Source organism: Oncorhynchus tshawytscha, linkage group LG08 (assembly GCF_018296145.1).
Source record: "Oncorhynchus tshawytscha isolate Ot180627B linkage group LG08, Otsh_v2.0, whole genome shotgun sequence".
In the NCBI taxonomy this organism is placed as follows: Eukaryota; Metazoa; Chordata; class Actinopteri; order Salmoniformes; family Salmonidae; genus Oncorhynchus; species Oncorhynchus tshawytscha.
This window is the reverse complement of record NC_056436.1, coordinates 1,229,860-1,256,752: the sequence shown is the minus strand read 5'-3', so window position 1 is coordinate 1,256,752 and position 26,893 is coordinate 1,229,860. Positions and strand designations below refer to the sequence as shown.

General features: G+C 49.3%; 1 protein-coding gene across 1 annotated transcript in view; it reads right to left on the bottom strand.

The window, feature by feature from the left end:
- atrn (attractin) overlaps nt 1-26,893 on the bottom strand; it is a 224,784-nt gene that overhangs the window by 92,038 nt on the left and 105,853 nt on the right. The window contains 3 exon segments of the mRNA XM_042325050.1: nt 2,235-2,296; nt 22,156-22,313; nt 22,940-23,018. Of these exon segments, the coding sequence (XP_042180984.1) occupies nt 2,235-2,296; nt 22,156-22,313; nt 22,940-23,018 (299 nt within the window).

Sequence of the window (26,893 nt, the reverse complement as noted above, 5' to 3'; positions counted from 1 at the left end):
AACTATAGTCACCACTAGCCGGCCTCCGCCCAGTACCCTGCCCTGAACTATAGTCACCACTAGCCGGCCTCCGCCCAGTACCCTGCCCTGAACTATAGTCACCACTAGCCGGCCTCCGCCCAGTACCCTGCCCTGAACTTTAGTCACCACTAGCCGGCTACCACCCGATACTCAACCCTGTACCTTAGATAACCTATGCGAATAGGCATCCCTGTGTTTTGAGAGTTTGACAGATGTTGCTCACGGTTTGAGCCAGAAAACCATATAACTGAAACGTAAAACAAAGTGCTACACATACAGAGTGTCCTCTCATTAATGGGACAGGGACACATGTAGGTTGTTCTGGACTCCAGCACTTCGGATTTCAAATTATACAACGACTATGAGCGTACAGTGCAGACCGTCAGATTTCATTTGTGCCCAATAGAAATTAATGGTAAATAACGTAGTCATTTTGGAGTCATTTTTAGTCCACATCCAAAAATGTGTCAGTAAAAAACAACAACATTGCTCCTATTTTATGCAACCCTGTTCACCCTAAACGTTTGGTACAACTTCTCTTTCTCATCCGTACTGTTTTAGCTCACATATAAAATGGATTCTGTTGCAGATCGCTAAAATATACTACTGATTAGCATCACACTTCTTCAATCCAAACATTATGGTGAGGGACCAAAGATGGTTTGGTCTGATTTATAAACTTGGGAACCAAGCTGGAGTTATCAGTTTGGCCCCATCACCTGGAAATACTATATCTTCAAGCCTAGAACAAAAAACCTCCAGGCTTCCATAACTGTCAATTTATTGACAAAAAGAACGAATTTACAGGTGTCCGTTTGGGAGTAGTACGGTGCTGATCAATAACACCACATCAGTACGGTGCTGATCAATAACACCACATCAGTACGGTGCTGATCAATAACACCACATCAGTACGGTGCTGATCAATAACACCACATCAGTACGGTGCTGATCAATAACATCACATCAGTACGGTGCTGATCAATAACACCACATCAGTACGGTGCTGATCATCATAACACCACATCAGTACGGTGCTGATCAATAACATCACATCAGTACGGTGCTGATGATCAATAACACACCACATCAGTACGGTGCTGATCAATAACACACCACATCAGTACGGTGCTGATCAATAACACACCACATCAGTATGGTGCTGATCAATAACACCACATCAGTACGGTGCTGATCAATAACACACCACATCAGTACGGTGCTGATCAATAACACACCCCATCAGTACTATTACATTCACACAGAGACAACCGCCTGACACAAACACAATCCCATTTCCTGTTTTCCTTCAGGTAGACTACCCGAGGTGTTAGGGTGAGCTGTGTGTGTTTGTGTTTGTTGACAGTTCAATGAATGTTTCTCTGCAGTAATGTCTGCTGCAGTGGTACAGCGGTTCGGCATCAACATCGCCATAGCTACACATACTGTGGTGGTGGGCTGAAGGCATCCACGGTAACAGAGAGAGGAGTGGTACTAAATGGGAGTGACCTCAGGGAAAATGAGGAGGAGAGGGAGGAAGAAGAGGGGGGAGGAGGAAGTAGAGAGAGGAGGAGGAGGGAGAGAAAGGGGAGAGAGGAGGTGTAGAGAGGAGGAGGGAGGAACAGGAGGGAGAGAAAGTGCAGAGAGGAAGTGTAGAGAGAGGAGGAGGGAGGAGGAGGAAGTGGAGAGAGGAGGTAGAGAGAGGAGGAGGGAGGAGGAGGAAGTGGAGAGAGGAAGTAGAGAGAAGAAGTAGAGAGAAGAAGAGGAAGGAAGAGGAGGGAGAGAAAGTGGAGAGGAAGAGGGAGGAGGAGGGAGGAAGAGGAGAGAGGAAGAGAGAGGAAGAGGGAGGAGGAGGAAGTGGAGAAAGGAGGAGCAAGGAAGAGGAGGGAGGAGGAATAAATGGAGGAAGAGGATGATGAGAAAGAAGATGAGGAAGAGGAAAGACAAGGAGGATGAGGAAGGATGGAAAGAGAAAGATGATGATGACGAGGAAGATGATGAGGAAGGATGAGGAGGAAGGAGGAGTGGGAAGAGGAAGATAATGATGAGGAAGGATGACGAGGAAGAGGAGGATGAGGAGGAAGGATGATGAGGAGGATGAGGAGGAAGGATCAGGAGGAAAGAGGAGTGGGAAGGGTAGGATAATGATGAGGAAGGATGACGAGGAAGAAGAGGATGATGAGGAAGGATGAGGAGGAGGAAGAGGAGCTCACCTGAAAAACGTGACGAAGAACTGCACCAGATCCATGAAGTTACTGTGCTGAGAGAAGGCAATCTGAGGAGAGAGAGAGACAGACAAACTGGCTATAATTGGCATGACTGCATTCAATGTGTGTGTCTGTATGTGAGTGTGTGCCTATGAGTGTGTGTGCGTGTGAGTGTGTGTGCGTGTGCGTGTGAGTGCGTGTGCGTGTGAGTGTGAGTGTGTGTGCGTGCATGCGTGCGTGTTTGTGTGTGCGTGTCTGTGTGCGTGCGTGCGTCTGTCTGTGCATCTGTGCATCTGTGAGTGTGTTCTTGAGACCTTGTAAACACACAGACAGACACACACAGACACACACACACACACAGACAGACACAGACAGACACACAGACACACACACACACACAGGGGGAGATGTAGTGTAATGTCCACAGCAACATGATGCTAAACTGTAGACTATAGACAAACCAAACTAACACAGCAACATGATGCTAAACTGTAGACTATAGACAAACTAACACAGCAACATGATGCTAAACTGTAGACTATAGACAAACTAACACAGCAACATGATGCTAAACTGTAGACTATAGACAAACTAAAACAGCAACATGATGCTAAACTGTAGACTATAGACAAACCAAACTAACACAGCAACATGATGCTAAACTGTAGACTATAGACAAACCAAACTAACACAGCAACATGATGCTAAGAAGAGCTGGAGAAGAGCTGTACTAATGACAGCCAGACCCTGGTCTCCAGGCTGGTAGAAGAGCTGTACTAATGACAGCCAGACCCTGGTCTCCAGGCTGGTAGAAGAGCTGTACTAATGACAGCCAGACCCTGGTCTCCAGGCTGGTAGAAGAGCTGTACTAATGACAGCCAGACCCTGGTCTCCACGCTGGTAGAAGAGCTGTACTAATGACAGCCAGACCCTGGTCTCACGCACGCTGGTAGAAGAGCTGTACTAATGACAGCCAGACCATGGTCTCCAGGCTGGTAGAAGAGCTGTACTAATGACAGCCAGACCCTGGTCTCCAGGCTGGTAGAAGAGCTGTACTAATGACAGCCAGACCCTGGTCTCCAGGCTGGTAGAAGAGCTGTACTAATGACAGCCAGACCCTGGTCTCCAGGCTGGTAGAAGAGCTGTACTAATGACAGCCAGACCCTGGTCTCCAGGCTGGTAGAAGAGCTGTACTAATGACAGCCAGACCCTGGTCTAATGACAGCCAGACCCCAGGCTGGTAGAAGAGCTGTACTAATGACAGCCAGACCCTGGTCTCCAGGCTGGTAGAAGAGCTGTACTAATGACAGCCAGACCCTGGTCTCCAGGCTGGTAGAAGAGCTGTACTAATGACAGCCAGACCCTGGTCTCCAGGCTGGTAGAAGAGCTGTACTAATGACAGCCAGACCCTGGTCTCCAGGCTGGTAGAAGAGCTGTACTAATGACAGCCAGACCCTGGTCTCCAGGCTGGTAGAAAAGCTGTACTAATGACAGCCAGACCCTGGTCTCCAGGCTGGTAGAAGAGCTGTACTAATGACAGCCAGACCCTGGTCTCCAGGCTGGTAGAAGAGCTGTACTAATGACAGCCAGACCCTGGTCTCCAGGCTGGTAGAAGAGCTGTACTAATGACAGCCAGACCCTGGTAGAGCTGTACTAATGACAGCCAGACCCTGGTCTCCAGGCTGGTAGAAGAGCTATACTATTGACAGCCAGACCCTGGTCTCCAGGCTGGTAGAAGAGCTGTACTAATGACAGCCAGACCCTGGTCTCCAGGTTGGTAGAAGAGCTGTACTAATGACAGCCAGACCCTGGTCTCCAGGCTGGTAGAAGAGCTGTACTAATGACAGCCAGACCCTGGTCTCCAGGCTGGTAGAAGAGCTGTACTAATGACAGCCAGACCCTGGTCCTGGTCTGACAGCCAGACCCTGGTCTCCAGGCTGGTAGAAGAGCTGTACTAATGACAGCCAGACCCTGGTCTCCAGGCTGGTAGAAGAGCTGTACTAATGACAGCCAGACCCTGGTCTCCAGGCTGGTAGAAGAGCTGTACTAATGACAGCCAGACCCTGGTCTCCAGGCTGGTAGAAGAGCTGTACTAATGACAGCCAGACCCTGGTCTCCAGGCTGGTAGAAGAGCTGTACTAATGACAGCCAGACCCTGGTAGAAGAGCTACTAATGACAGCCAGAGCAGCCAGACCCTGGTCTCCAGGCTGGTAGAAGAGCTGTACTAATGACAGCCAGACCCTGGTCTCCAGGCTGGTAGAAGAGCTGTACTAATGACAGCCAGACCCTGGTCTCCAGGTTGGTAGAAGAGCTGTACTAATGACAGCCAGACCCTGGTCTCCAGGCTGGTAGAGAGCTGTACTAATGACAGCCAGACCCTGGTCTCCAGGCTGGTAGAAGAGCTGTACTAATGACAGCCAGACCCTGGTCTCCAGGCTGGTAGAAGAGCTGTACTAATGACAGCCAGACCCTGGTCTCCAGGTTGGTAGAAGAGCTGTACTAATGACAGCCAGACCCTGGTCCAGGCTGGTAGAAGAGCTGTACTAATGACAGCCAGACCCTGGTCTCCAGGCTGGTAGAAGAGCTGCTAATGACAGCCAGATACTATTGACAGCCAGACCCTGGTCTCCAGGCTGGTAGAAGAGCTGTACTAATGACAGCCAGACCCTGGTCTCCAGGTTGGTCTCCAGGTTGGTAGAAGAGCTGTACTAATGACAGCCAGACCCTGGTCTCCAGGCTGGTAGAAGAGCTGTACTAATGACAGCCAGACCCTGGTCTCCAGGCTGGTAGAAGAGCTGTACTAATGACAGCCAGACCCTGGTCTCCAGGCTGGTAGAAGAGCTGTACTAAAGACAGCCAGACCCTGGTCACCAGGCTGGTAGAAGAGCTGTACTAATGACAGCCAGACCCTGGTCTCCAGGCTGGTAGAAGAGCTGTACTAATGACAGCCAGACCCTGGTCTCCAGGCTGGTAGAAGAGCTGTACTAATGACAGCCAGACCCTGGTCTCCAGGCTGGTAGAAGAGCTGTACTAATGACAGCCAGACCCTAGTCTCCAGGCTGGTAGAAGGATGTTGGAGCTGACCCTCTGCTAGTGGCCTCCATTTTGACCAGGGCCATTAGGGAATAGAGGGCCATGAGCTGAGCCCAAAACTAGGACAACACTGCCCCTCTATGGTGGAGGAGTGTTACTACAATACCGCAGTGTATCATTGGCGACACCTCCCCTCCCACCTCTGTGACCCATCCCCTCCCACCTCTGTGACCCATCTCCTCCCACCTCTGTGACACCTCCTCTCCCCTCCCACCTCTGTGACCCATCTCCTCCCACCTCTGTGACTCATCTCCTCCCACCTCTGTGACTCATCTCTTTCTACCTCACCTCTGTGACACCTCCCCTTCCCTCCCACCTCTGTGACACCTCCCCTTCCCTCCCACCTCTGTGACACCTCCTCTCCCCTCCCACCTCTGTGACACCTCCTCTCCCCTCCCACCTCTGTGACACCTCCTCTCCTACCCCACCTGTATACTAGAGACTCCCACTACCAGTGAGACACACACAGTATCTCTGCTCAACTAAACCTACACATCTTCAGTCAATATCAACTCAAAGGAGACAAGGCTCCATGGCTACTATTAACTCAGTGTCTGTCGTGGTGATGTGTTGTGACTGTTCACCGTGTCATTTTGTGATGTGTCATCGTGATGTGATGTGTCGTGATGTGTCGTTGTGTTGTGATAAGTCGTGATGTGTCATCGTGATGTGTCGTCGCATCGTGGTGTTGTGATGTGTCGTCGTGATGTGATGTGTCGTGGTGTTGTGATGTGTCGTGGTGTTGTGATGTGTCATCGTGATGTGTCGTGGTGTTGTGATGTGTCGTGGTGTTGTGATGTGTCATCGTGATGTGTCGTGGTGTTGTGATGTGTCGTGATGTGTCATCGTGTTGTGGTGATGTGTTGTCGTGTCTTCGCGTCGTAAACCTATAGTCCACTCCACTCACTGGGTAAACCTATAGTCCACTCCACTCACTGGGTAAACCTATAGTCCACTCCACTCACTGGGTAAACCTACAGTCCACTCCACTCACTGGGTAAACCTACAGTCCACTCCACTCACTGGGTAAACCTATAGTCCACTCCACTCACTGGGTAAACCTACAGTCCACTCCACTCCACTCACTGGGTAAACCTACAGTCCACTCCACTCACTGGGTAAACCTACAGTCCACTCCACTCCACTCCACTCATTGGGTAAACCTACAGTCCACTCCACTTCTGTCTCCAACCAAGGAGGGCCTACAGCAGCACCTAGATCTTCTGCACAGATTCTGTCAGACCTGGGCCCTGACAGTAAATCTCAGTAAGACCAAAATAATGGTGTTCCAAAAAAGGTCCAGTTGCCAGGACCACAAATACAAATTCCATCTAGACACCGTTGCCCTAGAGCACACAAAAAACGATACATACCTTGGCCTAAACATCAGAACCACAGGTAACTTCCACAAAGCTGTGAACGATCTGAGAGACAAGGTAAGAAGGGCCTTCTATGCCATCAAATGGAACATAAAATTCGACATACCAATTAGGATTTGGCTAAAAATACTTGAATCAGTTATAGAGCCCATTGCCCTTTATGGTTGTGAGGTCTGGGGTCCGCTCACCAACCAAGACTTCACAAAATGGGACAAACACCAAATTGAGATCTGCATGCAGAATTCTGCTATAATATCCTTTGTGTATAACGTAAAACACCAAATAACGCATGCAGAGCAGAATTAGGCCGATACCCACTAATTATCAAAATCCAGAAAAGAGCCGTTAAATTCTACAACCACCTAAAAGGAAGCGATTCCCAAACCTTCCATAACAACGCCATCACCTACAGAGAGATGAACCTGGAGAAGAGTCCCCAAAGCAAGCTGGTCCCAGGGCTCTGTTCACGAACACAAACAGACCCCACAGAGCCTCAGGACAGCAACATAATTAGACCCAACCAAATCATGAGAAAACAAAAATATAATCACTTGACACATTGGAAAGAATTAACAAAAAAACAGAGCAAACTAGAATGCTATTTGGCCCTACACAGAGAGTACACAGCGGCAGAATACCTGACCACTGTGACTGACCCAAAAGGAAGGAAAGCTTTGACTATGTGCAGACTCAGTGAGCATAGCCTTGCTATTGAGAAAGGCCGCCGTAGGCAGACATGGCTCTCAAGAGAAGACAGGCTATGTGCTCACTGCCCACAAAATGAGGTGGAAACTGAGCTGCACTTCCTAACCTCCTGCCCAATGTATGACCATATTAGAGAGACATATTTCCCTCAGATTACACAGATCCACAAAGAATTCGAAAACAAATCCAATTTTGAAAAACTCCCATATCTACTGGGTGAAATTCCACAGTGTGCCATCACAGCAGCAAGATTTGTGACCTGTTGCCACGAGAAAAGGGCAACCAGTGAAGAACAAACACCATTGTAAATACAACCCATATTTATGCTTATTTATTTTATCTTGTGTCCTTTAGCCATTTGTACATTGTTAGAACACTGTATATATATATAATATGACATTTGTAATGTCTTTACTGTTTTGAAACTTCTGTATGTGTAATGTTTACTGTTAATTTTTGTTGTTTCTCACTTTATATATTCACTTTGTATGTTGTCTACCTCACTTGCTTTGGCAATGTTAACACATGTTTCCCATGCCAATAAAGCCCTTGAATTGAATTGAATTGAGAGAGAGAGAGACAGAGTGTGTGAGAGAGAGAGAGAGAGACAGAGGGAGAGAGATGAATAGGGAGTGTGGGGTAGAGAGAGACAGAGTGAGAGAGTAAGAGAGACAGAGAGAGAGACAGAGAGTGAGAGAGACAGAAAGAGAGAGAGAGAGAGAGAGTGAGAGAGAGATGAGAGATAGAGAGGAGGTAGGGAGAAGTGGAGAACTTTACCTCGTTGACGAAGGTACAACTCCATCAGACGTTACACCCCAAAAAGTATGTTTGGGAGAAAAGTTAGCAGCTAGCCCTAACTCTCCTAGGAGGAGAGAGATGTCCAGAAGGACCGGGCTAGCATAGCCTGTATGTCCACTCTCTGGCCTCGGGGCTAGCCTAGCATAGCCTGTATGTCCACTCTCTGGCCTCTGGGCTAGCCTAGCATAGCCTGTATGTCCAATCTCTGGCCTCTGGGCTTGCCTAGCATAGCCTGTATGTCCAATCTCTGGCCTCTGGGCTTGCCTAGCATAGCCTGTATGTCCAATCTCTGGCCTCTGGGCTAGCCTAGCATAGCCTGTATGTCCAATCTCTGGCCTCTGGGCTAGCCTAGCATAGCATGTAGGTCTCTTCTCTGGTTGCAGCTGGCTGGGAGCTCAGCCCAACACTGGGCAGGACGTGGAGCAGCCGAGCCCAGCTGAAAGAAGAGGAGGCGGGGGGGAGAGAGGGGAAGGAGAGGGGGACCCCAGCCAAATCACTTCCAGGAGAGGAACAGAACAGAAAGTTGTCTGGGGCCTGGCAGCAGAAACACCCCCAGCCCCCCTAAAGAAAGTTTCCTCAGACTCAGAGGAGCTACAATCCTATGAGGTTTAATCTCAGTTCCAGAAAGGGAACCTGAATCAGTAGAGGGACCATAAAGATTCACAACAGGAAGGATATCAAATCCAGTGTGGCTGACTGTGTAGAGCTCCATCCTGCCATGGACACATGGCTGGCTAGCTAACTAACTAACTAACTAACTAACTAACTAGTGCGTGCAGACAGACAGACAGACAGACAGACAGACAGACAGACAGACAGACAGACAGACAGACAGACAGACAGACAGACAGACAGACAGACAGACATCTACACACATCTACACACATCTACACACATCTACACACATCTACACACATCTCTCCTGAAACACTATGCACCCCTGCTGGCTAGAAGAGTTGTGAAATGTGTGTGTAGAAGTGTGTGGTGTGTTGCGTGCGTGCGTGCACACTCATGATCATGGAGAAGACAGAGATTGGTGAGGGCTACACCTTCTTTTGGAAAGGTGTTCTACTGTAAAAAGAAAAGTGGCTGTGTGTATCTTTATTTTATTTTTCACGAAATGCATCCTTTAAACAACAAGAAAAGTTGAGCATCAAATCGGCAGTTACCTCAATTCTGACTACGAACAATCTGCCTTGGGCTATCTCTGTGATTCCAATTTTCAGGGTATGCACGACGAAACCCCGGCTTTACAAAGGCAGGAGAGGGGGAGGGGTCCTGGCGAAGTGAAAATGGCCAGAAGTCTCGATCTGTTCCCCTGCCTTGGCATATCTAAGGGAGTTTTCAGCTGTTATGGTGACTGTTGGATCCACTTGAAGAAAATCAATCTAAAAACAACTGTATAAACTGAAAACCATCGGAGGTTGCCTTTCTTTCTTGTCTCCATTAGTGATGCCTAACTTCCATCAACACGTCTCCTTCACCACCAGGGGCAAAAACGTCCTAGACCGCTGTTATTCTACCCACAAACATACAAGGCCCTCACTCCGGAAAATCAGATCATGACTCTAGACTCCTGCTTTCTGTTTACAAGCAGAAGCTTAAAAAAAAACTTGGATGTACCCGTGACTCGGTTGAGAAACGGTCATGAGAATCAGAGATTATGTTACGGCTGATTGGAAGACGAGCTAACCACCTCCGTCAGCAGCTTCATAAGGAAATGCATCAGTGACGTCGTCCCCACAGTGAGGGTTCGCTGCTTAACCCAATCAAACGCCCTGGATTAACACTGAGGTTGGTGCTAAGCTAAAGGACAGAGCTATCAAACACAGAGCTATCACACACAGAGCTACCACACACAGAGCTACCACACACAGAGCTACCACACACAGAGCTACCACACACAGAGCTATCACACACACTGACCCTGTATATAGTCACCTTACCCCTATACACATCTACCTCCATCACTCCAGTATCCCTGTACATTGTTAATATGGTATTAACCTGTATATAGTCTCCTTCCCCTTATACATATCTACCTCCATCACTCCAGTATCCCTGTCACCTTCCCCCTATACATATCTACCTCCATCACTCCAGTATCCCTATCTCCTTCCCCCTATACATATCTACCTCCATCACTCCAGTTTCCCTGTCTCCTTCCCCCTATACATATCTACCTCCATCACTCCAGTATCCCTGTCTCCTTCCCCCTATACATATCTACCTCCATCACTCCAGTATCCCTGTCTCCTTCCCCCTATACATATCTACCTCCATCACTCCAGTATCCCTGTCTCCTTCCCCCTATACATATCTACCTCCATCACTCCAGTATCCCTGTACATTGTTAATATGGTACTGACCCTGTATATAGTCACCTTCCCCCTATACATATCTACCTCCATCACTCCAGTATCCCTGTCTCCTTACCCCTATACATATCTACCTCCATCACTCCAGTCTCCTTCCCCCTATACATATCTACCTCCATCCTCCAGTATCCCTGTACATGTTAATATGGTACTGACCCTGTATATAGTCTCCTTCCCCTATACATATCTACCTCCATCACTCCAGTATCCCTGTCTCCTTACCCCTATACATATCTACCTCCATCACTCCAGTATCCCTGTCTCCTTACCCCTATACATATCTACCTCCATCACTCCAGTATCCCTGTCTCCTTACCCCTACATATCTACCTCCATCACTCCAGTATCCCTGTACCCCATACATATTACCTCCATATCCAGTATCCCTGTACATTGTTAATATGGTACTGACCCTGTATATAGTATGATTACCCCTATACATATCTACCTCCCTCCATCCCTGTACATTCCAGTATCCCTGTCTCCTTACCCCTATACATATCTACCTCCATCACTCCAGTATCCCTGTACATTGTTAATATGGTACTGACCCTGTATATAGTATGATTCCCCTATACATATCTACCTCCATCACTCCAGTATCCCTGTCTCCTTCCCCCTATACATATCTACCTCCATCACTCCAGTATCCCTGTCTCCTTACCCCTATACATATCTACCTCCATCACTCCAGTATCCCTGTCACCTTCCCCCATACATATCTACCTCCATCACTCCAGTAACCCTGTACATTGTCAATATGGTACTGGTATATAGTCACCTGCCCTGTACATATCTACCTCCATCACTCCAGTATCCCACCTTCCCCCTATACATATCTACCTCCATCACTCCAGTATCCCTGTACATTGTTAATATGGTACTGACCCTGTATATAGTCACCTTACCCCTATACATATCTACCTCCATCACTCCAGTATCCCTGTACATTGTTAATATGGTACTGATCCTGTATATAGTCACCTTACCCCTATACATATCTACCTCCATCACTCCAGTATCCCTGTACATTGTTAATATGGTACTGATCCTGTATATAGTCACCTTACCCCTATACATATCTACCTCCATCACTCCAGTATCCCTGTACATTGTTAATATGGTACTGACCCTGTATATAGTATGATTACCCCTATACATATCTACCTCCATCACTCCAGTATCCCTGTACATTGTTAATATGGTACTGACCCTGTATATAGTTCCCTTCCCCCTATACATATCTACCTCCATCACTCCAGTATCCCTGTCTCCTTACCCCTATACATATCTACCTCCATCACTCCAGTATCCCTGTCTACTTCCCCCTATACATATCTACCTCCATCCTCCAGTAGTTCCTTCCCCCCAATACATATCTACCTCCATCACTCCAGTATCCCTGTACATTGTTAATATGGTACTGACCCTGTATATAGTATGATTGCCCCTATACATATCTACCTCCATCACTCCAGTATCCCTGTACATTGTTAATATGGTACTGACCCTGTATATAGTCTCCTTCCCCCTCTACATGTTAATATGGTACTGATCCTGTATATAACCCTAACCCTGTACATGTTAATGTGGTACTGATCCGGTTTACAGCTTCGTGTTCTTCTTATTTCTATTCCACAGTTGTTTTGGTTCTACCTTCTGTTAAGTTGATGTTGACTCCTACATTATTGGGTTTGGAGCTGCAGAAAAGGCATTTCCCTGGACTTGTGATATTAAAGCTTGAAACAACAGAACAAAAAGCTGTCGTGTCCAACTCAGACTCCCCCCGTCTCCAATTGTCCCTCCCTCAGGCCTCTCACTGGTGGGATCCGTAGCCTAGAAGACAACAACGAACGGTTATGATGCCATAAAAGCCCTCTACGGCCCGTGGAAACACACCATTCAAGGACCACCAAAAGATCTTGGAGAGATGGGCAGAGCACTTTGGAAACACCCTCAACCACACCAACCCAACAGGCACCCTCATCGTGGTGACACTCCCAGACACCCCAACCATACATGAACTTGACTCCCCGTCACAGTTTTATGAGTTTCACCAGGCGATCAAAGGATTTAAAAAATAAATAACAAAGTTGCTGAACCCGACAACATCCCAGCTGAGATCCTGAAGGGGACTGACACACCCCCTCCAGCCTAGAGACCCTAGCACTCTGACACACACCCCCCTCCAGCCTAGAGACCCTAGCACTCTGACACCCCCTCCAGCCTACAGACCCTAGCACCCTGACACACCCCCTCTCCAGCCTAGAGACCCTAGCACTCTGACACACCCCCCTCCAGCCTAGAGACCCTAGCACTCTGACACACCCCCTCCAGCCTAGAGACCCTAGCACTCTGACACACACACCCCCTCCAGCCTAGAGACCCTAGCACTCTGACACCCCCTCCAGCCTAGAGACCCTAGCAATCTGACACCCCCCCCCCCCTCCAGCCTAGAGACCCTAGCAATCTGACACACCCCCCTCCAGCCTAGAGACCCTAGCAATCTGACACACCCCCTCCCTCCAGCCTAGAGACCCTAGCACTCTGACACCCCCTCCAGCCTAGAGACCCTAGCAATCTGACACACCCCCTCCCTCCAGCCTAGAGACCCTAGCACTCTGACCCCCCCCCCCTCCAGCCTAGAGACCCTAGCACTCTGACACCCCCCCTCCAGCCTAGAGACCCTAGCAATCTGACACCACCCCCTCCAGCCTAGAGACCCTAGCAATCTGACACACCCCCCCCTCCCTCCAGCATAGAGACCCTAGCACTCTGACACCCCCTCCCCCTCCAGCCTACAGACCCTAGCATCTGACACCCCCCTCCCCCTCCAGCCTAGAGACCCTAGCACTCTGACACCCCCCTCCCCCTCCAGCCTAGAGACCCTAGCACTCTGACACCCCCCTCCCCCTCCAGCCTAGAGACCCTAGCACTCTGACACACCCCCCTCCCCCTCCAGCCTAGAGACCCTAGCATTCTGACACCCCCTCCCCCTCCAGCCTAGAGACCCTAGCATCTGACACACCTGCCCCCCCCTCCAGCCTAGAGACCCTAGCACTCTGACACCCCCTCCCCAGCCTAGAGACCCTAGCACTCTGACACCCCCTCCAGCCTAGAGACCCTAGCACTCTGACACCCCCTCCAGCCTAGAGACCCTAGCACTCTGACACCCCCTCCCCCTCCAGCCTAGAGACCCTAGCACTCTGACACCCCCTCCCCCCTCCAGCCTAGAGACCATAGCACTCTGACACAGAGCCATCTCCATCCTGTCAGGTGCCAGGGTAATGCTTTAGTGTGGCAGAGCCATCTCCATCCTGTCAGGTGCCAGGGTAATGCTCTAGTGTGGCAGAGCCATCTCCATCCTGTCAGGTGCCAGGGTAATGCTCTAGTGTGGCAGAGCCATCTCCATCCTGTCAGGTGCCAGGGTAATGCTCTAGTGTGGCAGAGCAATCTCCATCCTGGCAGGTACCAGGGTAATGCTCTAGTGTGGCAGAGCCATCTCCATCCTGTCAGGTGCCAGGGTAATGCTCTAGTGTGGCAGAGCCATCTCCATCCTATCAGGTGCCAGGGTAATGCTCTAGTGTGGTAGAGCCATCTCCATCCTGTCAGGTGCCAGGGTAATGCTTGAGTGTGGCAGAGCCATCTCCATCCTGTCAGGTGCCAGGGTAATGCTCTAGTGTGGTAACAGCAGAGCCATCTCCATCCTGTCAGGTGCCAGGGTAATGCTCTAGTGTGGTAGAGCTATCTCCATCCTGTCAGGTGCCAGGGTAATGCTCTAGTGTGGTAACAGCAGAGCCATCTCCGTTGCCAGGGTAATGCTCTAGTGTGGTAACAGCAGAGCCATCTCCGTTGCCAGGGTAATGCTCTAGTGTGGTAACAGCAGAGCCATCTCCATCCTGTCAGGTGCCAGGGTAATGCTCTAGTGTGGTAACAGCAGAGCCATCTCCATCCTGTCAGGTGCCAGGGTAATGCTCTCGTGTGGTAACAGCAGAGCCATCTCCATCCTGTCAGGTGCCAGGGTAATGCTCTAGTGTGGTAACAGCAGAGCCATCTCCATCCTGTCAGGTGCCAGGGTAATGCTCTCGTGTGGTAACAGCAGAGCCATCTCCATCCTGTCAGGTGCCAGAGCAGAGCCATCTCCATCCTGTCAGGTGCCAGGGTAATGCTCTAGTGTGGTAACAGCAGAGCCATCTCCATCCTGTCAGGTGCCAGGGTAATGCTCTCGTGTGGTAACAGCAGAGCCATCTCCATCCTGTCAGTTGCCAGGGTAATGCTCTAGTGTGGTAACAGCAGAGCCATCTCCATCCTGTCAGGTGCCAGGGTAATGCTCTAGTGTGGTAACAGCAGAGCCATCTCCATCCTGTCAGTTGCCAGGGTAATGCTCTCGTGTGGTAACAGCAGAGCCATCTCCATCCTGTCAGTTGCCAGGGTAATGCTCTCGTGTGGTAACAGCAGAGCCATCTCCATCCTGTCAGTTGCCAGGGTAATGCTCTCGTGTGGTAACAGCAGAGCCATCTCCATCCTGTCAGTTGCCAGGGTAATGCTCTAGTGTGGTAACAGCAGAGCCATCTCCATCCTGTCAGTTGCCAGGGTAATGCTCTAGTGTGGTAACAGCAGAGCCATCTCCATCCTGTCAGTTGCCAGGGTAATGCTCTAGTGTGGTAACAGCAGAGCCATCTCCATCCTGTCAGTTGCCAGGGTAATGCTCTAGTGTGGTAACAGCAGAGCCATCTCCATCCTGTCAGTTGCCAGGGTAATGCTCTAGTGTGGTAACAGCAGAGCCATCTCCATCCTGTCAGTTGCCAGGGTAATGCTCTAGTGTGGTAACAGCAGAGCCATCTCCATCCTGTCAGTTGCCAGGGTAATGCTCTCGTGTGGTAACAGCAGAGCCATCTCCATCCTGTCAGTTGCCAGGGTAATGCTCTCGTGTGGTAACAGCAGAGCCATCTCCATCCTGTCAGTTGCCAGGGTAATGCTCTCGTGTGGTAACAGCAGAGCCATCTCCATCCTGTCAGTTGCCAGGGTAATGCTCTAGTGTGGTAACAGCAGAGCCATCTCCATCCTGTCAGTTGCCAGGGTAATGCTCTCGTGTGGTAACAGCAGAGCCATCTCCATCCTGTCAGTTGCCAGGGTAATGCTCTAGTGTGGTAACAGCAGAGCCATCTCCATCCTGTCAGTTGCCAGGGTAATGCTCTAGTGTGGTAACAGCAGAGCCATCTCCATCCTGTCAGTTGCCAGGGTAATGCTCTAGTGTGGTAACAGCAGAGCCATCTCCATCCTGTCAGGTGCCAGGGTAATGCTCTAGTGTGGTAACAGCAGAGCCATCTCCGGTGCCAGGGTAATGCTCTAGTGTGGTAACAGCAGAGCCATCTCCGTTGCCAGGGTAATGCTCTAGTGTGGTAACAGCAGAGCCATCTCCGTTGCCAGGGTAATGCTCTATTGTGGTAACAGCAGAGCCATCTCCGTTGCCAGGGTAATGCTCTATTGTGGTAACAGCAGAGCCATCTCCGTTGACAGGGTAATGCTCTATTGGCTCACTGAAAACACCCTGCCAGAATCACAGTGTGCATCCCTTCCACAGCTCCAAATATGCAGATTTTTAAGCTGCTTCGCGGCTCAGAGACCTCAAGACCCACACCAAGATGGCAGTACACAATACTGTCTGTGTCTTAACAAGGTCAGAACAAAATATATTCAAGGATTTGCTGAAGCGTTGTGACATCCCCCTCCAGCCTAGAAACCCTAGCACTCTGACACCCCCCAGCACTCTGACACCCCCTCCAGCCTAGAAACCCTAGCACTCTGACACCCCCTCCCCCTCCAGCCTAGAGACCCTAGCGCTCTGACACACATACCCCCCTCCAGCCTAGAGACCCTAGCGCTCTGACACACACACCCCCAGCACTCTGACACCCCCTCCAGCCTAGAAACCCTAGCACTCTGACACCCCCTCCAGCCTAGAGACCCTAGCACTCTGACACCCCCTCCAGCCTAGAGACCCTAGCACTCTGACACCCCCTCCAGCCTGGTAACCCTAGCACTCTACTCTAGTACTCCCCATTCCATCCTCTACTTCCCATTCCATCCTCTACTCCCCATTCTATCCTCTACTTCTCATTCCATCCCCTACTCCCCATTCTATCCTCTACTTCCCATTCCATCCCCTACTCCCCATTCCATCCCCTACTCCCCATTCCATCCCCTACTCCCCATTCCATCTCCTACTTCCCATTCCATCCCCTACTTCCCATTCCATCCCCTACTCCCCATTCCATCCTCTACTCCCCATTCCATCCCCTACTTCCCATTCCAACCCCTACCTCCCATTCCAACCCCTACCTCCCATTCCAACCCCTACCTCCCATTCCAACCCCTACCTCCCATTCCATCCCCTACCTCCCATTCCATCCCCTACCTCCCATTCCAACCCCTACCTCACATTCCATCCTCTACTCCCCATTCCATCCCCTACTCCCCATTCCATCCCCTACTCCCCATTCCATCCCCTACTCCCCATTCCATCCCCTACTCCCCATTCCATCCCCTACTCCCCATTCCATCCCCTACTCCCCATTCCATCCTCTACCTCCCATTCCATCCCCTACCTCCCATTCCATCCCCTACCTCCCATTCCATCCCCTACCTCCCATTCCATCCCCTACTCCCCATTCCATCCCCTACTCCCCATTCCATCCCCTACTCCCCATTCCATCCCCTACTCCTCATTCCATCCCCTACTCCCCATTCCATCCTCTACTTCCCATTCCATCCCCTACCTCCCAACCCCTACCTCCCATTCCAACCCCTACCTCCCATTCCATCCTCTACCTCCCATTCCATCCCCTACCTCCCATTCCAACACCTACCTCCCATTCCAACCCCTACCTCCCATTCCATCCCCTGCCTCCCATTCCAACCCCTACCTCCCATTCCATCCTCTACCTCCCATTCAAACCCCTACCTCCCATTCCATCCCCTACCTCCCATTCCAACCCCTACCTCCCATTCCATCCTCTACCTCCCATTCAAACCCCTACCTCCCATTCCATCCCCTACCTCCCATTCCATCCACTACTCCCCATTCCATCCTCTACTTCCCATTCCATCCCCTACCTCCCAACCCCATCCCCTACTCCCCATTCCATCCCCTACTCCCCATTCCATCCTCTACTCCCCATTCCATCCCCTACCTCCCAACCCCTACCTCCCATTCCAACCCCTACCTCCCATTCCATCCTCTACCTCCCATTCCATCCCCTACCTCCCAACCCCTTCCTACCTCCCATTCCAACCCCTACCTCCCATTCCATCCCCTACCTCCCATTCCATCCTCTACCTCCCATTCCATCCCCTACCTCCCATTCCATCCTCTACCTCCCATTCCATCCTCTACCTCCCATTCTATCCCCTACCTCCCATTCCATCCTCTACCTCCCCATTCCATCCTCTACTCCCCATTCCATCCTCTACTCCCCATTCCATCCTCTACTCCCCATTCCATCCTCTACTTCCCATTCCATCATCTACTTCCCATTCCATCCCCTACCTCCCATTCCATCCCCTACCTCCCAACCCCTACCTCCCATTCCATCCCCTACCTCCCACCCCCTACCTCCCATTCCATCCCCTACCTCCCATTCCATCCCCTACCTCCCATTCCAACCCCTACCTCCCATTCCAACCCCTACCTCCCATTCCAACCCCTACCTCCCATTCCAACCCCTACCTCCCAACCCCTTCCTACCTCCCATTCCAACCCCTACCTCCCATTCCATCCCCTACCTCCCATTCCATCCCCTACCTCCCATTCCAACCCCTACCTCCCATTCCATCCCCTACTTCCCATTCCATCCTCTACTCCCATTCCATCCCCTACTCCCCATTCCATCCCCTACTCCCCATTCCATCCCCTACTCCCCATTCCATCCTCTACTCCCCATTCCATCCCCTACTCCCCATTCCATCCCCTACTCCCCATTCCATCCCTTACTCCCCATTCCATCCCCTACTCCCCATTCCATCCCCTACTCCCCATTCCATCCTCTACTCCCCATTCAATCCTCTACTCCCCATTCCATCCTCTACTCCCCATTCCATCCCTTACTCCCCATTCCATCCCCTACTCCCCATTCCATCCCCTACTCCCCATTCCATCCTCTACTCCCCATTCCATCCCCTACTCCCCATTCCATCCCCTACCTCCCAACCCCTACCCCCATTCCAACCCCTACCTCCCATTCCATCCTCTACCTCCCATTCCATCCCCTACCTCCCAACCCCTTCCTACCTCCCATTCCAACCCCTACCTCCCATTCCATCCCCTACCTCCCATTCCATCCTCTACCTCCCATTCCATCCTCTACCTCCCATTCTATCCCCTACCACCCATTCCATCCTCTACCTCCCATTCCATCCTCTACCTCCCATTCTATCCCCTACCTCCCATTCCATCCTCTACTCCCCATTCCATCCACTACTCCCCATTCCATCCTCTACTTCCCATTCCATCATCTACTTCCCATTCCATCATCTACTTCCCATTCCATCATCTACTTCCCATTCCATCCCCTACCTCCCAACCCCTACCTCCCATTCCATCCCCTATCTCCCATTCCAACCCCTACCTCCCATTCCAACCCCTACCTCCCATTCCAACCCCTACCTCCCAACCCCTTCCTACCTCCCATTCCAACCCCTACCTCCCATTCCAACCCCTTCCTACCTCCCATTCCAACCCCTACCTCCCATTCCATCCTCTACCTCCCATTCCAACCCCTACCTCCCATTCCAACCCCTACCTCCCATTCCACCCCTACCTCCCATTCCATCCACTACCCCCATTCCATCCCCTACTCCCCATTCCATCCCCTAGCTCCCATTCCATCCCCTACCTCCCATTCCATCCCCTACCTCCCATTCCATCCCCTACCTCCCATTCCATCCCCTACCTCCCATTCCATCCCCTACTCCCCATTCCATCCCCTACCTCCCCATTCCATCCCCTACCTCCCCATTCCATCCCCTACCTCCCATTCCATCCCCTACCTCCCCATTCCATCCTCTACCTCCTCATTCCATCCCCTACTCCCCATTCCATCCTCTACCTCCCCATTCCATCCTCTACCCCCATTCCATCCTCTACCCCCATTCCATCCTCTACTCCCCATTCCATCCTCTACTCCCCATTCCATCCCCTACTCCCCATTCCATCCCCTACTCCCCATTCCATCCTCTACTCCTCATTCCATCCTCTACTCCCCATTCCATCCCCTACTCCCCATTCCATCCCCAACTCCCCATTCCATCCCCAACTCCCCATTCCATCCTCTACTCCCCATTCCAACCCCTACCTCCCATTCCAACCCCTACCTCCCAACCCCTTCCTACCTCCCATTCCAACCCCTACCTCCCATTCCAACCCCTACCTCCCAACCCCTTCCTACCTCCCATTCCAACCCCTACCTCCCATTCCATCCTCTACCTCCCATTCCAACCCCTACCTCCCATTCCAACCCCTACCTCCCATTCCAACCCCTACCTCCCATTCCATCCACTACCCCCCATTCCATCCCCTACTCCCCATTCCATCCCCTAGCTCCCATTCCATCCCCTACCTCCCATTCCATCCCCTACCTCCCATTCCATCCCCTACCTCCCATTCCATCCCCTACCTCCCATTCCATCCCCTACTCCCCATTCCATCCCCTACCTCCCCATTCCATCCCCTACCTCCCCATTCCATCCCCTACCTCCCATTCCATCCCCTACTCCCCATTCCATCCCCCTACCTCCCATTCCATCCCCTACTCCCCATTCCATCCCCCTACTCCCCATTCCATCCTCTACTCCCCATTCCATCCCTACCTCCCCATTCCATCCTCTACTCCCCATTCCATCCCCTACTCCCCATTCCATCCCCTACCTCCCCATTCCATCCTCTACCTCCTCATTCCATCCTCTACTCCCCATTCCATCCTCTACCTCCCCATTCCATCCCCAACTCCCCATTCCATCCCCAACTCCCCATTCCATCCTCTACTCCCCATTCCATCCTCTACTCCCCATTCCATCCTCTACTCCCCATTCCATCCCCTACCTCCCATTCCATCCTCTGCTCCCCATTCCATCCACTACTCCCCATTCCATCATCTACTTCCCATTCCATCCCCTACCTCCCATTCCATCCCCTACCTCCCATTCCATCCCCTACCTCCCATTCCATCCCCTACCTCCCAACCCCTACCTCCCATTCCATCCCCTACCTCCCCCAACCCCTACCTCCCATTCCATCCCCTACCTCCCATTCCAACCCCTACCTCCCATTCTAACCGCTACCTCCCATTCCAACCCCTACCTCCCATTCCAACCCCTACCTCCCAACCCCTTCCTACCTCCCATTCCAACCCCTACCTCCCATTCCATCCCCTACCTCCCATTCCATCCTCTACCTCCCATTCCAACCCCTACCTCCCAACCCCTACCTCCCATTCCATCCCCTACCTCCCAACCCCTACCTCCCATTCCATCCCCTACCTCCCATTCCAACCCCTACCTCCCATTCCAACCCCTACCTCCCATTCCAACCCCTACCTCCCAACCCCTTCCTACCTCCCATTCCAACCCCTACCTCCCATTCCATCCCCTACCTCCCATTCCATCCTCTACCTCCCATTCCAACCCCTACCTCCCATTCCAACCCCTACCTCCCATTCCATCCACTACCCCCCATTCCATCCCCTACCTCCCATTCCATCCCCTACCTCCCATTCCATCCCCTACCTCCCATTCCATCCTCTACCTCCCATTCCATCCCCTACCTCCCATTCCATCCCCTACCTCCCATTCCATCCCCTACCTCCCATTCCATCCTCCCATTCCATCCTCCCATTCCATCCCCTACCTCCCATTCCATCCCCTACCCCCATTCCATCCCCTACCCCCATTCCATCCCCTACCCCCATTCCATCCCCTACTCCTCATTCCATCCTCTACCCCCATTCCATCCTCTACTCCCCATTCCATCCTCTACTCCCCATTCCATCCTCTACTCCCCATTCCATCCTCTACTTCCCATTCCATCCCCTACCTCCCAACCCCTACCTCCCATTCCCCCTACCTCCCATCCCAACCCCTACCTCCCATTCCAACCCCTACCTCCCATTCCATCCCCTACCTCCCATTCCATCCCCTACCTCCCATTCCATCCCCTACCTCCCATTCCATCCCCTACCTCCCATTCCATCCCCTACCTCCCATTCCATCCTCTACCTCCCATTCTATCCCCTACCTCCCATTCCAACCTCTACCTCCCATTCCAACCCCTACCTCCCATTCCAACCCCTACCTCCCATTCCAACCCCTACCTCCCATTCCAACCCCTACCTCCCATTCCATCCTCTACTTCCCATTCCATCCCCTACCTCCCATTCCAACCCCTACCCCCATCCACAACAGAAGCATTGTTGGAATCATCTTTGATGGACAGCTGAGATGAGGTGTGTGCATGCATGTGCATGTGTGTGTTTACGTGCATGTGTGTGTATGTGCGTCTCATATCTCATGTAACCTACTTGTATCTTGATGGGCCAGGTGAAGTTGCTGACATAGACGAAGAAGGTGATGTTTGGATTGTTGCGGAAGTCAAAGTTCTCATTGGAGAAACTGTCTTTAAACTCCTTGATGTTACCCCTGGAGACAATGGGGATCTCCTCGCCCGTTTGGGTACCTACTGAGGGAGAGGGTGATAGACGAGATTTAGTTAAAGTATCTTCTCTCTGTGAAGGTGTGTTAAGGTGTTACCTGTGAAGGTGTGTTAAGGTATTACCTGTGAAGGTGTGTTAAGGTGTTACCTGTGAAAGTGTGTTAAGGTGTTACCTGTGAAAGTGTGTTAAGGTGATACCTGTCAAGGTGTGTTAAGGTGTTACCTGTGAAGGTGTGTTAAGGTGTTACCTGTGAAGGTGTGTTAAGGTGTTACCTGTGAAGGTGTGTTAAGGTGTTACCTGTGAAGGTGTGTTAAGGTGTTACCTGTGAAGGTGTTACCTGTGAAGGTATCTTGAGGTGTTACCTGTGAAGGTGTGTTAAGGTGTTACCTGTGAAGGTGTGTTAAGGTGTTACCTGTGAAGGTGTGTTAAGGTGTTACCTGTGAAGGTGTGTTAAGGTGTTACCTGTGAAGGTGTTACCTGTGAAGGTATCTTGAGGTGTTACCTGTGAAGGTGTGTTAAGGTGTTACCTGTGAAGGTGTGTTAAGGTGATACCTGTGAAGGTGTGTTAAGGTGTTACCTGTGAAGGTGTGTTAAGGTGTTACCTGTGAAGGTGTATTAAGGTGTTACCTGTGAAGGTATGTTACGGTGTTACCTGTGAAGCTGGCGGCCCAAGTGATGTTGAGGTTGAAGTTCTTGGAGGCGTTGATGAACACAACCAGATCACGATTCTGCTGCGGAAGAGAGGAAGAGGAGAGAATAGGACAATGTGTTACTGTACATGTCAATACATCTATTCTAGTCTGATGATGATGAGGAGGAGGAGAGGATAGGACAATGTGTTACTGTACGTGTCAATACATCTATTCTAGTCTGATGATGAGGAGGAGAGGATAGGATAGGACAATGTGTTACTGTACATGTCAATACATCTATTCTAGTCTGATGAGGAGGAGGAGGAGAGGATAGGACAATGTGTTACTGTACATGTCAATACATCTATTCTAGTCTGATGATGATGATGATGAGAGGATAGGACAATGTGTTACTGTACATAGAGACTAGAGGGGGAGCTTCTGGATGGTCACCATTCACACCCTGCTGTAAATCTCTAGAGGGGGAAACTTTCTCTCTCTACACTCCAAAATTGGACTAAAATAATGTATTTTGTCTCCAGACTGTTGCCCAGCCAAACCTTTAACATCCAAAAAAGTGGATAATGGAACAAAAATTCTAACATAAAGAATTTGGGGAATGTTCAGTGGGGAGATGTAGAAAACTAATGTCATATTGTTTCTTATTTTGTGATATCATTAAAAAGTGTATGGATGAAATACTGTCACTGGGAAAGGATACCCCTTTATCTGTCAAGTTGTCTATGTGATATGAACAATGATGAAAGTATTTCTGTTAAGATGGGAATGTGATGTTAGGAATCATAAGATATAACTTCTAATCATATTCTTTGCACATTAAGTAGCCACGCCCCGAGTGAGGTCAGAAGAGCGTGTCAGTGTGATGGAACAGTCCTTTTCGACCAGACTGCTTAAAAGGACTTGCTAAGAATTAACATACCAGACCAGAACATTGCCAGGTTGCTGCTGTGCGTGTAAAGTGGTCTGGATCCTGAACCCTGAATAATCATCACGAGGTGTAGGCCAGACAATCAATGCTGCGAATCGAATTGGGACCATCATACTAAGCTGCAAACCATCCCATCCTACTACGAGTCTCAAATCACCTGTTTTATCATTTTAATAAGCTAGTAAATAAATAATTCAACCAATTGGTGTGGTACTGAATCATAAGTAAGGCTGGGTTATTTGCAGATCCAAGAAGGTTACGACTGTTCAGAATAATGATAATCATACGAGGTAATGATTTATAAGATTAATGTTTATCGATAAAATAGGTATATACCTTCTAGGAGTTTAATTCAGGAGATTGTAAATCTTTAAACAACCTCTTCCCGTGGTGCCCCAAATTCCTAATGAGTTCATTGTTACATGAGACATTTAAATCGGATAACAATTAAACCTAGTTAGTGGATTAAATGAATAACAGTCATCAGATTAATGAAAGTAAAGTCACGATACAAGACCATCAGGTTTGAATGAACTGTTTTGTCTTGTAGTAATGGGGTGCATGTCTGTATTTCCTTAAATAGTCAGAAAAACATATTTTTTTTGGTCAGTTTTACCCAACATAACAGGTGGTGGTGTGTGGGACACAGTAGCTCAGATAGACTCAAACTGCATTCCTGATTTCTGTAACTGTTAGCTTATCTGTGTAATGTTGTCCTTGTGTTTTAAATGTGGTTGTTTCAGTGCCTTTAGGCCAACTCCAAGCGAGTTGTCATGTGCCTTTTACTGAGGAGTTGCTTCCTTTAATGGCCACTCTCCATAACTGCCTGATTGGTCTGAGAGTCTTTAGGTGCTTTTTGGCTAACTCTAAACAAGCTGTCATGTGCCTTTTTACTTCTACCATAAAGGCCTGATTGGTGGAGTGCTGCAGAGATGGTGGTCCTTCTGGAAGGTTCTCCCATCTCCACAGAGTAACTCTGGAGCTAGAGTGACCATTGGGTTTTTGGTCATCTCCCTGACCAAGGTCATTCTCCATCTCCAGGAAGAGTCTTTGTGGTTCCAAACTTCTTACATTTAAGAATGATGGAGGCCACTGTGTTCTTGGGGACATTCAATGCTGCAGACATTTTTTGGTAGCCTTCCTCAGATCTGTGTTTCGACACAATCCTGTCTGGGTGATCTGACAGGCACTGTCAACTGTGGGACCTTATATAGACAGGTGTGTGCCTTTCCAAATCATGTCCAATCAATTTAATTTACCACAGGTGGACTCCAATCAACTGTAAAAACATCTTAAGGATGATCAATGGAAACAGGATGCACCTGAGCTTAATTTCGAGTCTCATAGCAAAGGGTCTGAATACTTATTTAAATAGTATTTCTGTTTTTTTGCAAACATTTCTAAAAACCTGTTTTAAAAAAAATCTATTTTAGAATAAGGCTGTAACAGAACACGACGTTACTACAACGTATCCAATTGACCAGCAGAGACATTCTTTAAAGGACAAAGGACTCGGTTTGGCAACACGGCCTTCCATCTACCACCAACCTACCAAAGCGCAGCTCAGAGTAAATATTTATTGCATTTTCCTTTTCCAAATGGGCGGTAAATTAGAATGCATAAGATACTGTATTTACGATAGCACATCTTCTTACATTGTCCCTCAGTCTTCCCGCTCTTTCACTCAAACCCAGCCCTTTTCTTTTGTGGAACCAGCTGTCATATCTGTTCCGCCCGCTAGGGACGTTTTCCTTTATGACGTCATTTGTAATCAAGGTATAATTAATTCTGTGTATATGTAATTCTGTGTGATTAGTTAGGTATTTAGTCAATTTTGTATTGCTGATTTGTTAGCCAGAGTTCGTGAAGATAACCAAGAATTTACAACTTTCAGATGAGACTGAAATAAGGTGACTATTAATATTGACTGCTATTGATGTAAAAATATTACTAGGTATTTAAGAGTTTATTCAGAAGATAACAGCTCTATTAAAATTATTTTGTGGTGCCCCCACTCTCTAGTTAATTATATTTACATGATTAGCTCAATCAGGTAATATTAATTACAGAGAAAGGATTTTATAGAATAGCATGTCATATCACTTAATCTGGCAAGACCAAAGACACAACACTGTCCAGGCCCTGAGGCAGCAGAGCAGGCATGGCCAAAGACACAACACTGTCCAGGCCCTGAGGCAGCAGAGCAGGCATGGCCAAAGACACGACAAAGGTAATGTACAGAACAGAAGTGCTTATTCCACAGTTTCCAAAGAAAACAACACTAAGTACACATTTACCGGTAATTTAAAAAAAAATATATTCATAGTTTCATTCTTTCCCATCTTTTGGTCTGTTGGATTTGTTGGTTCTGTATATTCCGTTGCTCGCTGGCAACGTTTTTATCCCATGTTTGGTAGCCAGTCAGCTAGCTACCGCTAACATCAGTCACGACCTCCGCGAAGTAGCTGTTTTCTATTGACATTCATCTACAGTATAACAATGAGCTGATGATGCCCAATTTTGCCTGGCATACCTAGAAAATCTTTCTCGTCAGGATATTCATCAACACTGACTGTTCATTACAAGGAGATCGCATTGCATATCAAACACTAGGTTAGAAGCTAGCTAAATAGTTTGTTGTTTGCAAACCTGCCAATATGACATTCCTAATTCAACCTGTTACTGAAAAACAGCTGGTGAAACTAGAAAAATGTGGGAGGATTTGGACAGCTTTATCCAATTTCACTTTGTGTGGTTGGTGGTTTAGGTTTTTGTAACTTTGTAGCAAGTACAATTTGCATGTGTAGGCGCATATTGCATCATGATTGCAAGGTGGCCAGATATATTTCCCAACTGTTGGTTTTAATGTCCATTCTAGAATGCCCTTCTAGCCAATCAGAAAAGAGTATTCAACAATGCTGTGGTATAAGGACACTACCTACGTGACCAACCGGCTCGATTTGTCTTATGGTGGTTTTTACATTGGATAAAAGTAGACTCAGAGCTACAAAATGGTATATCATAC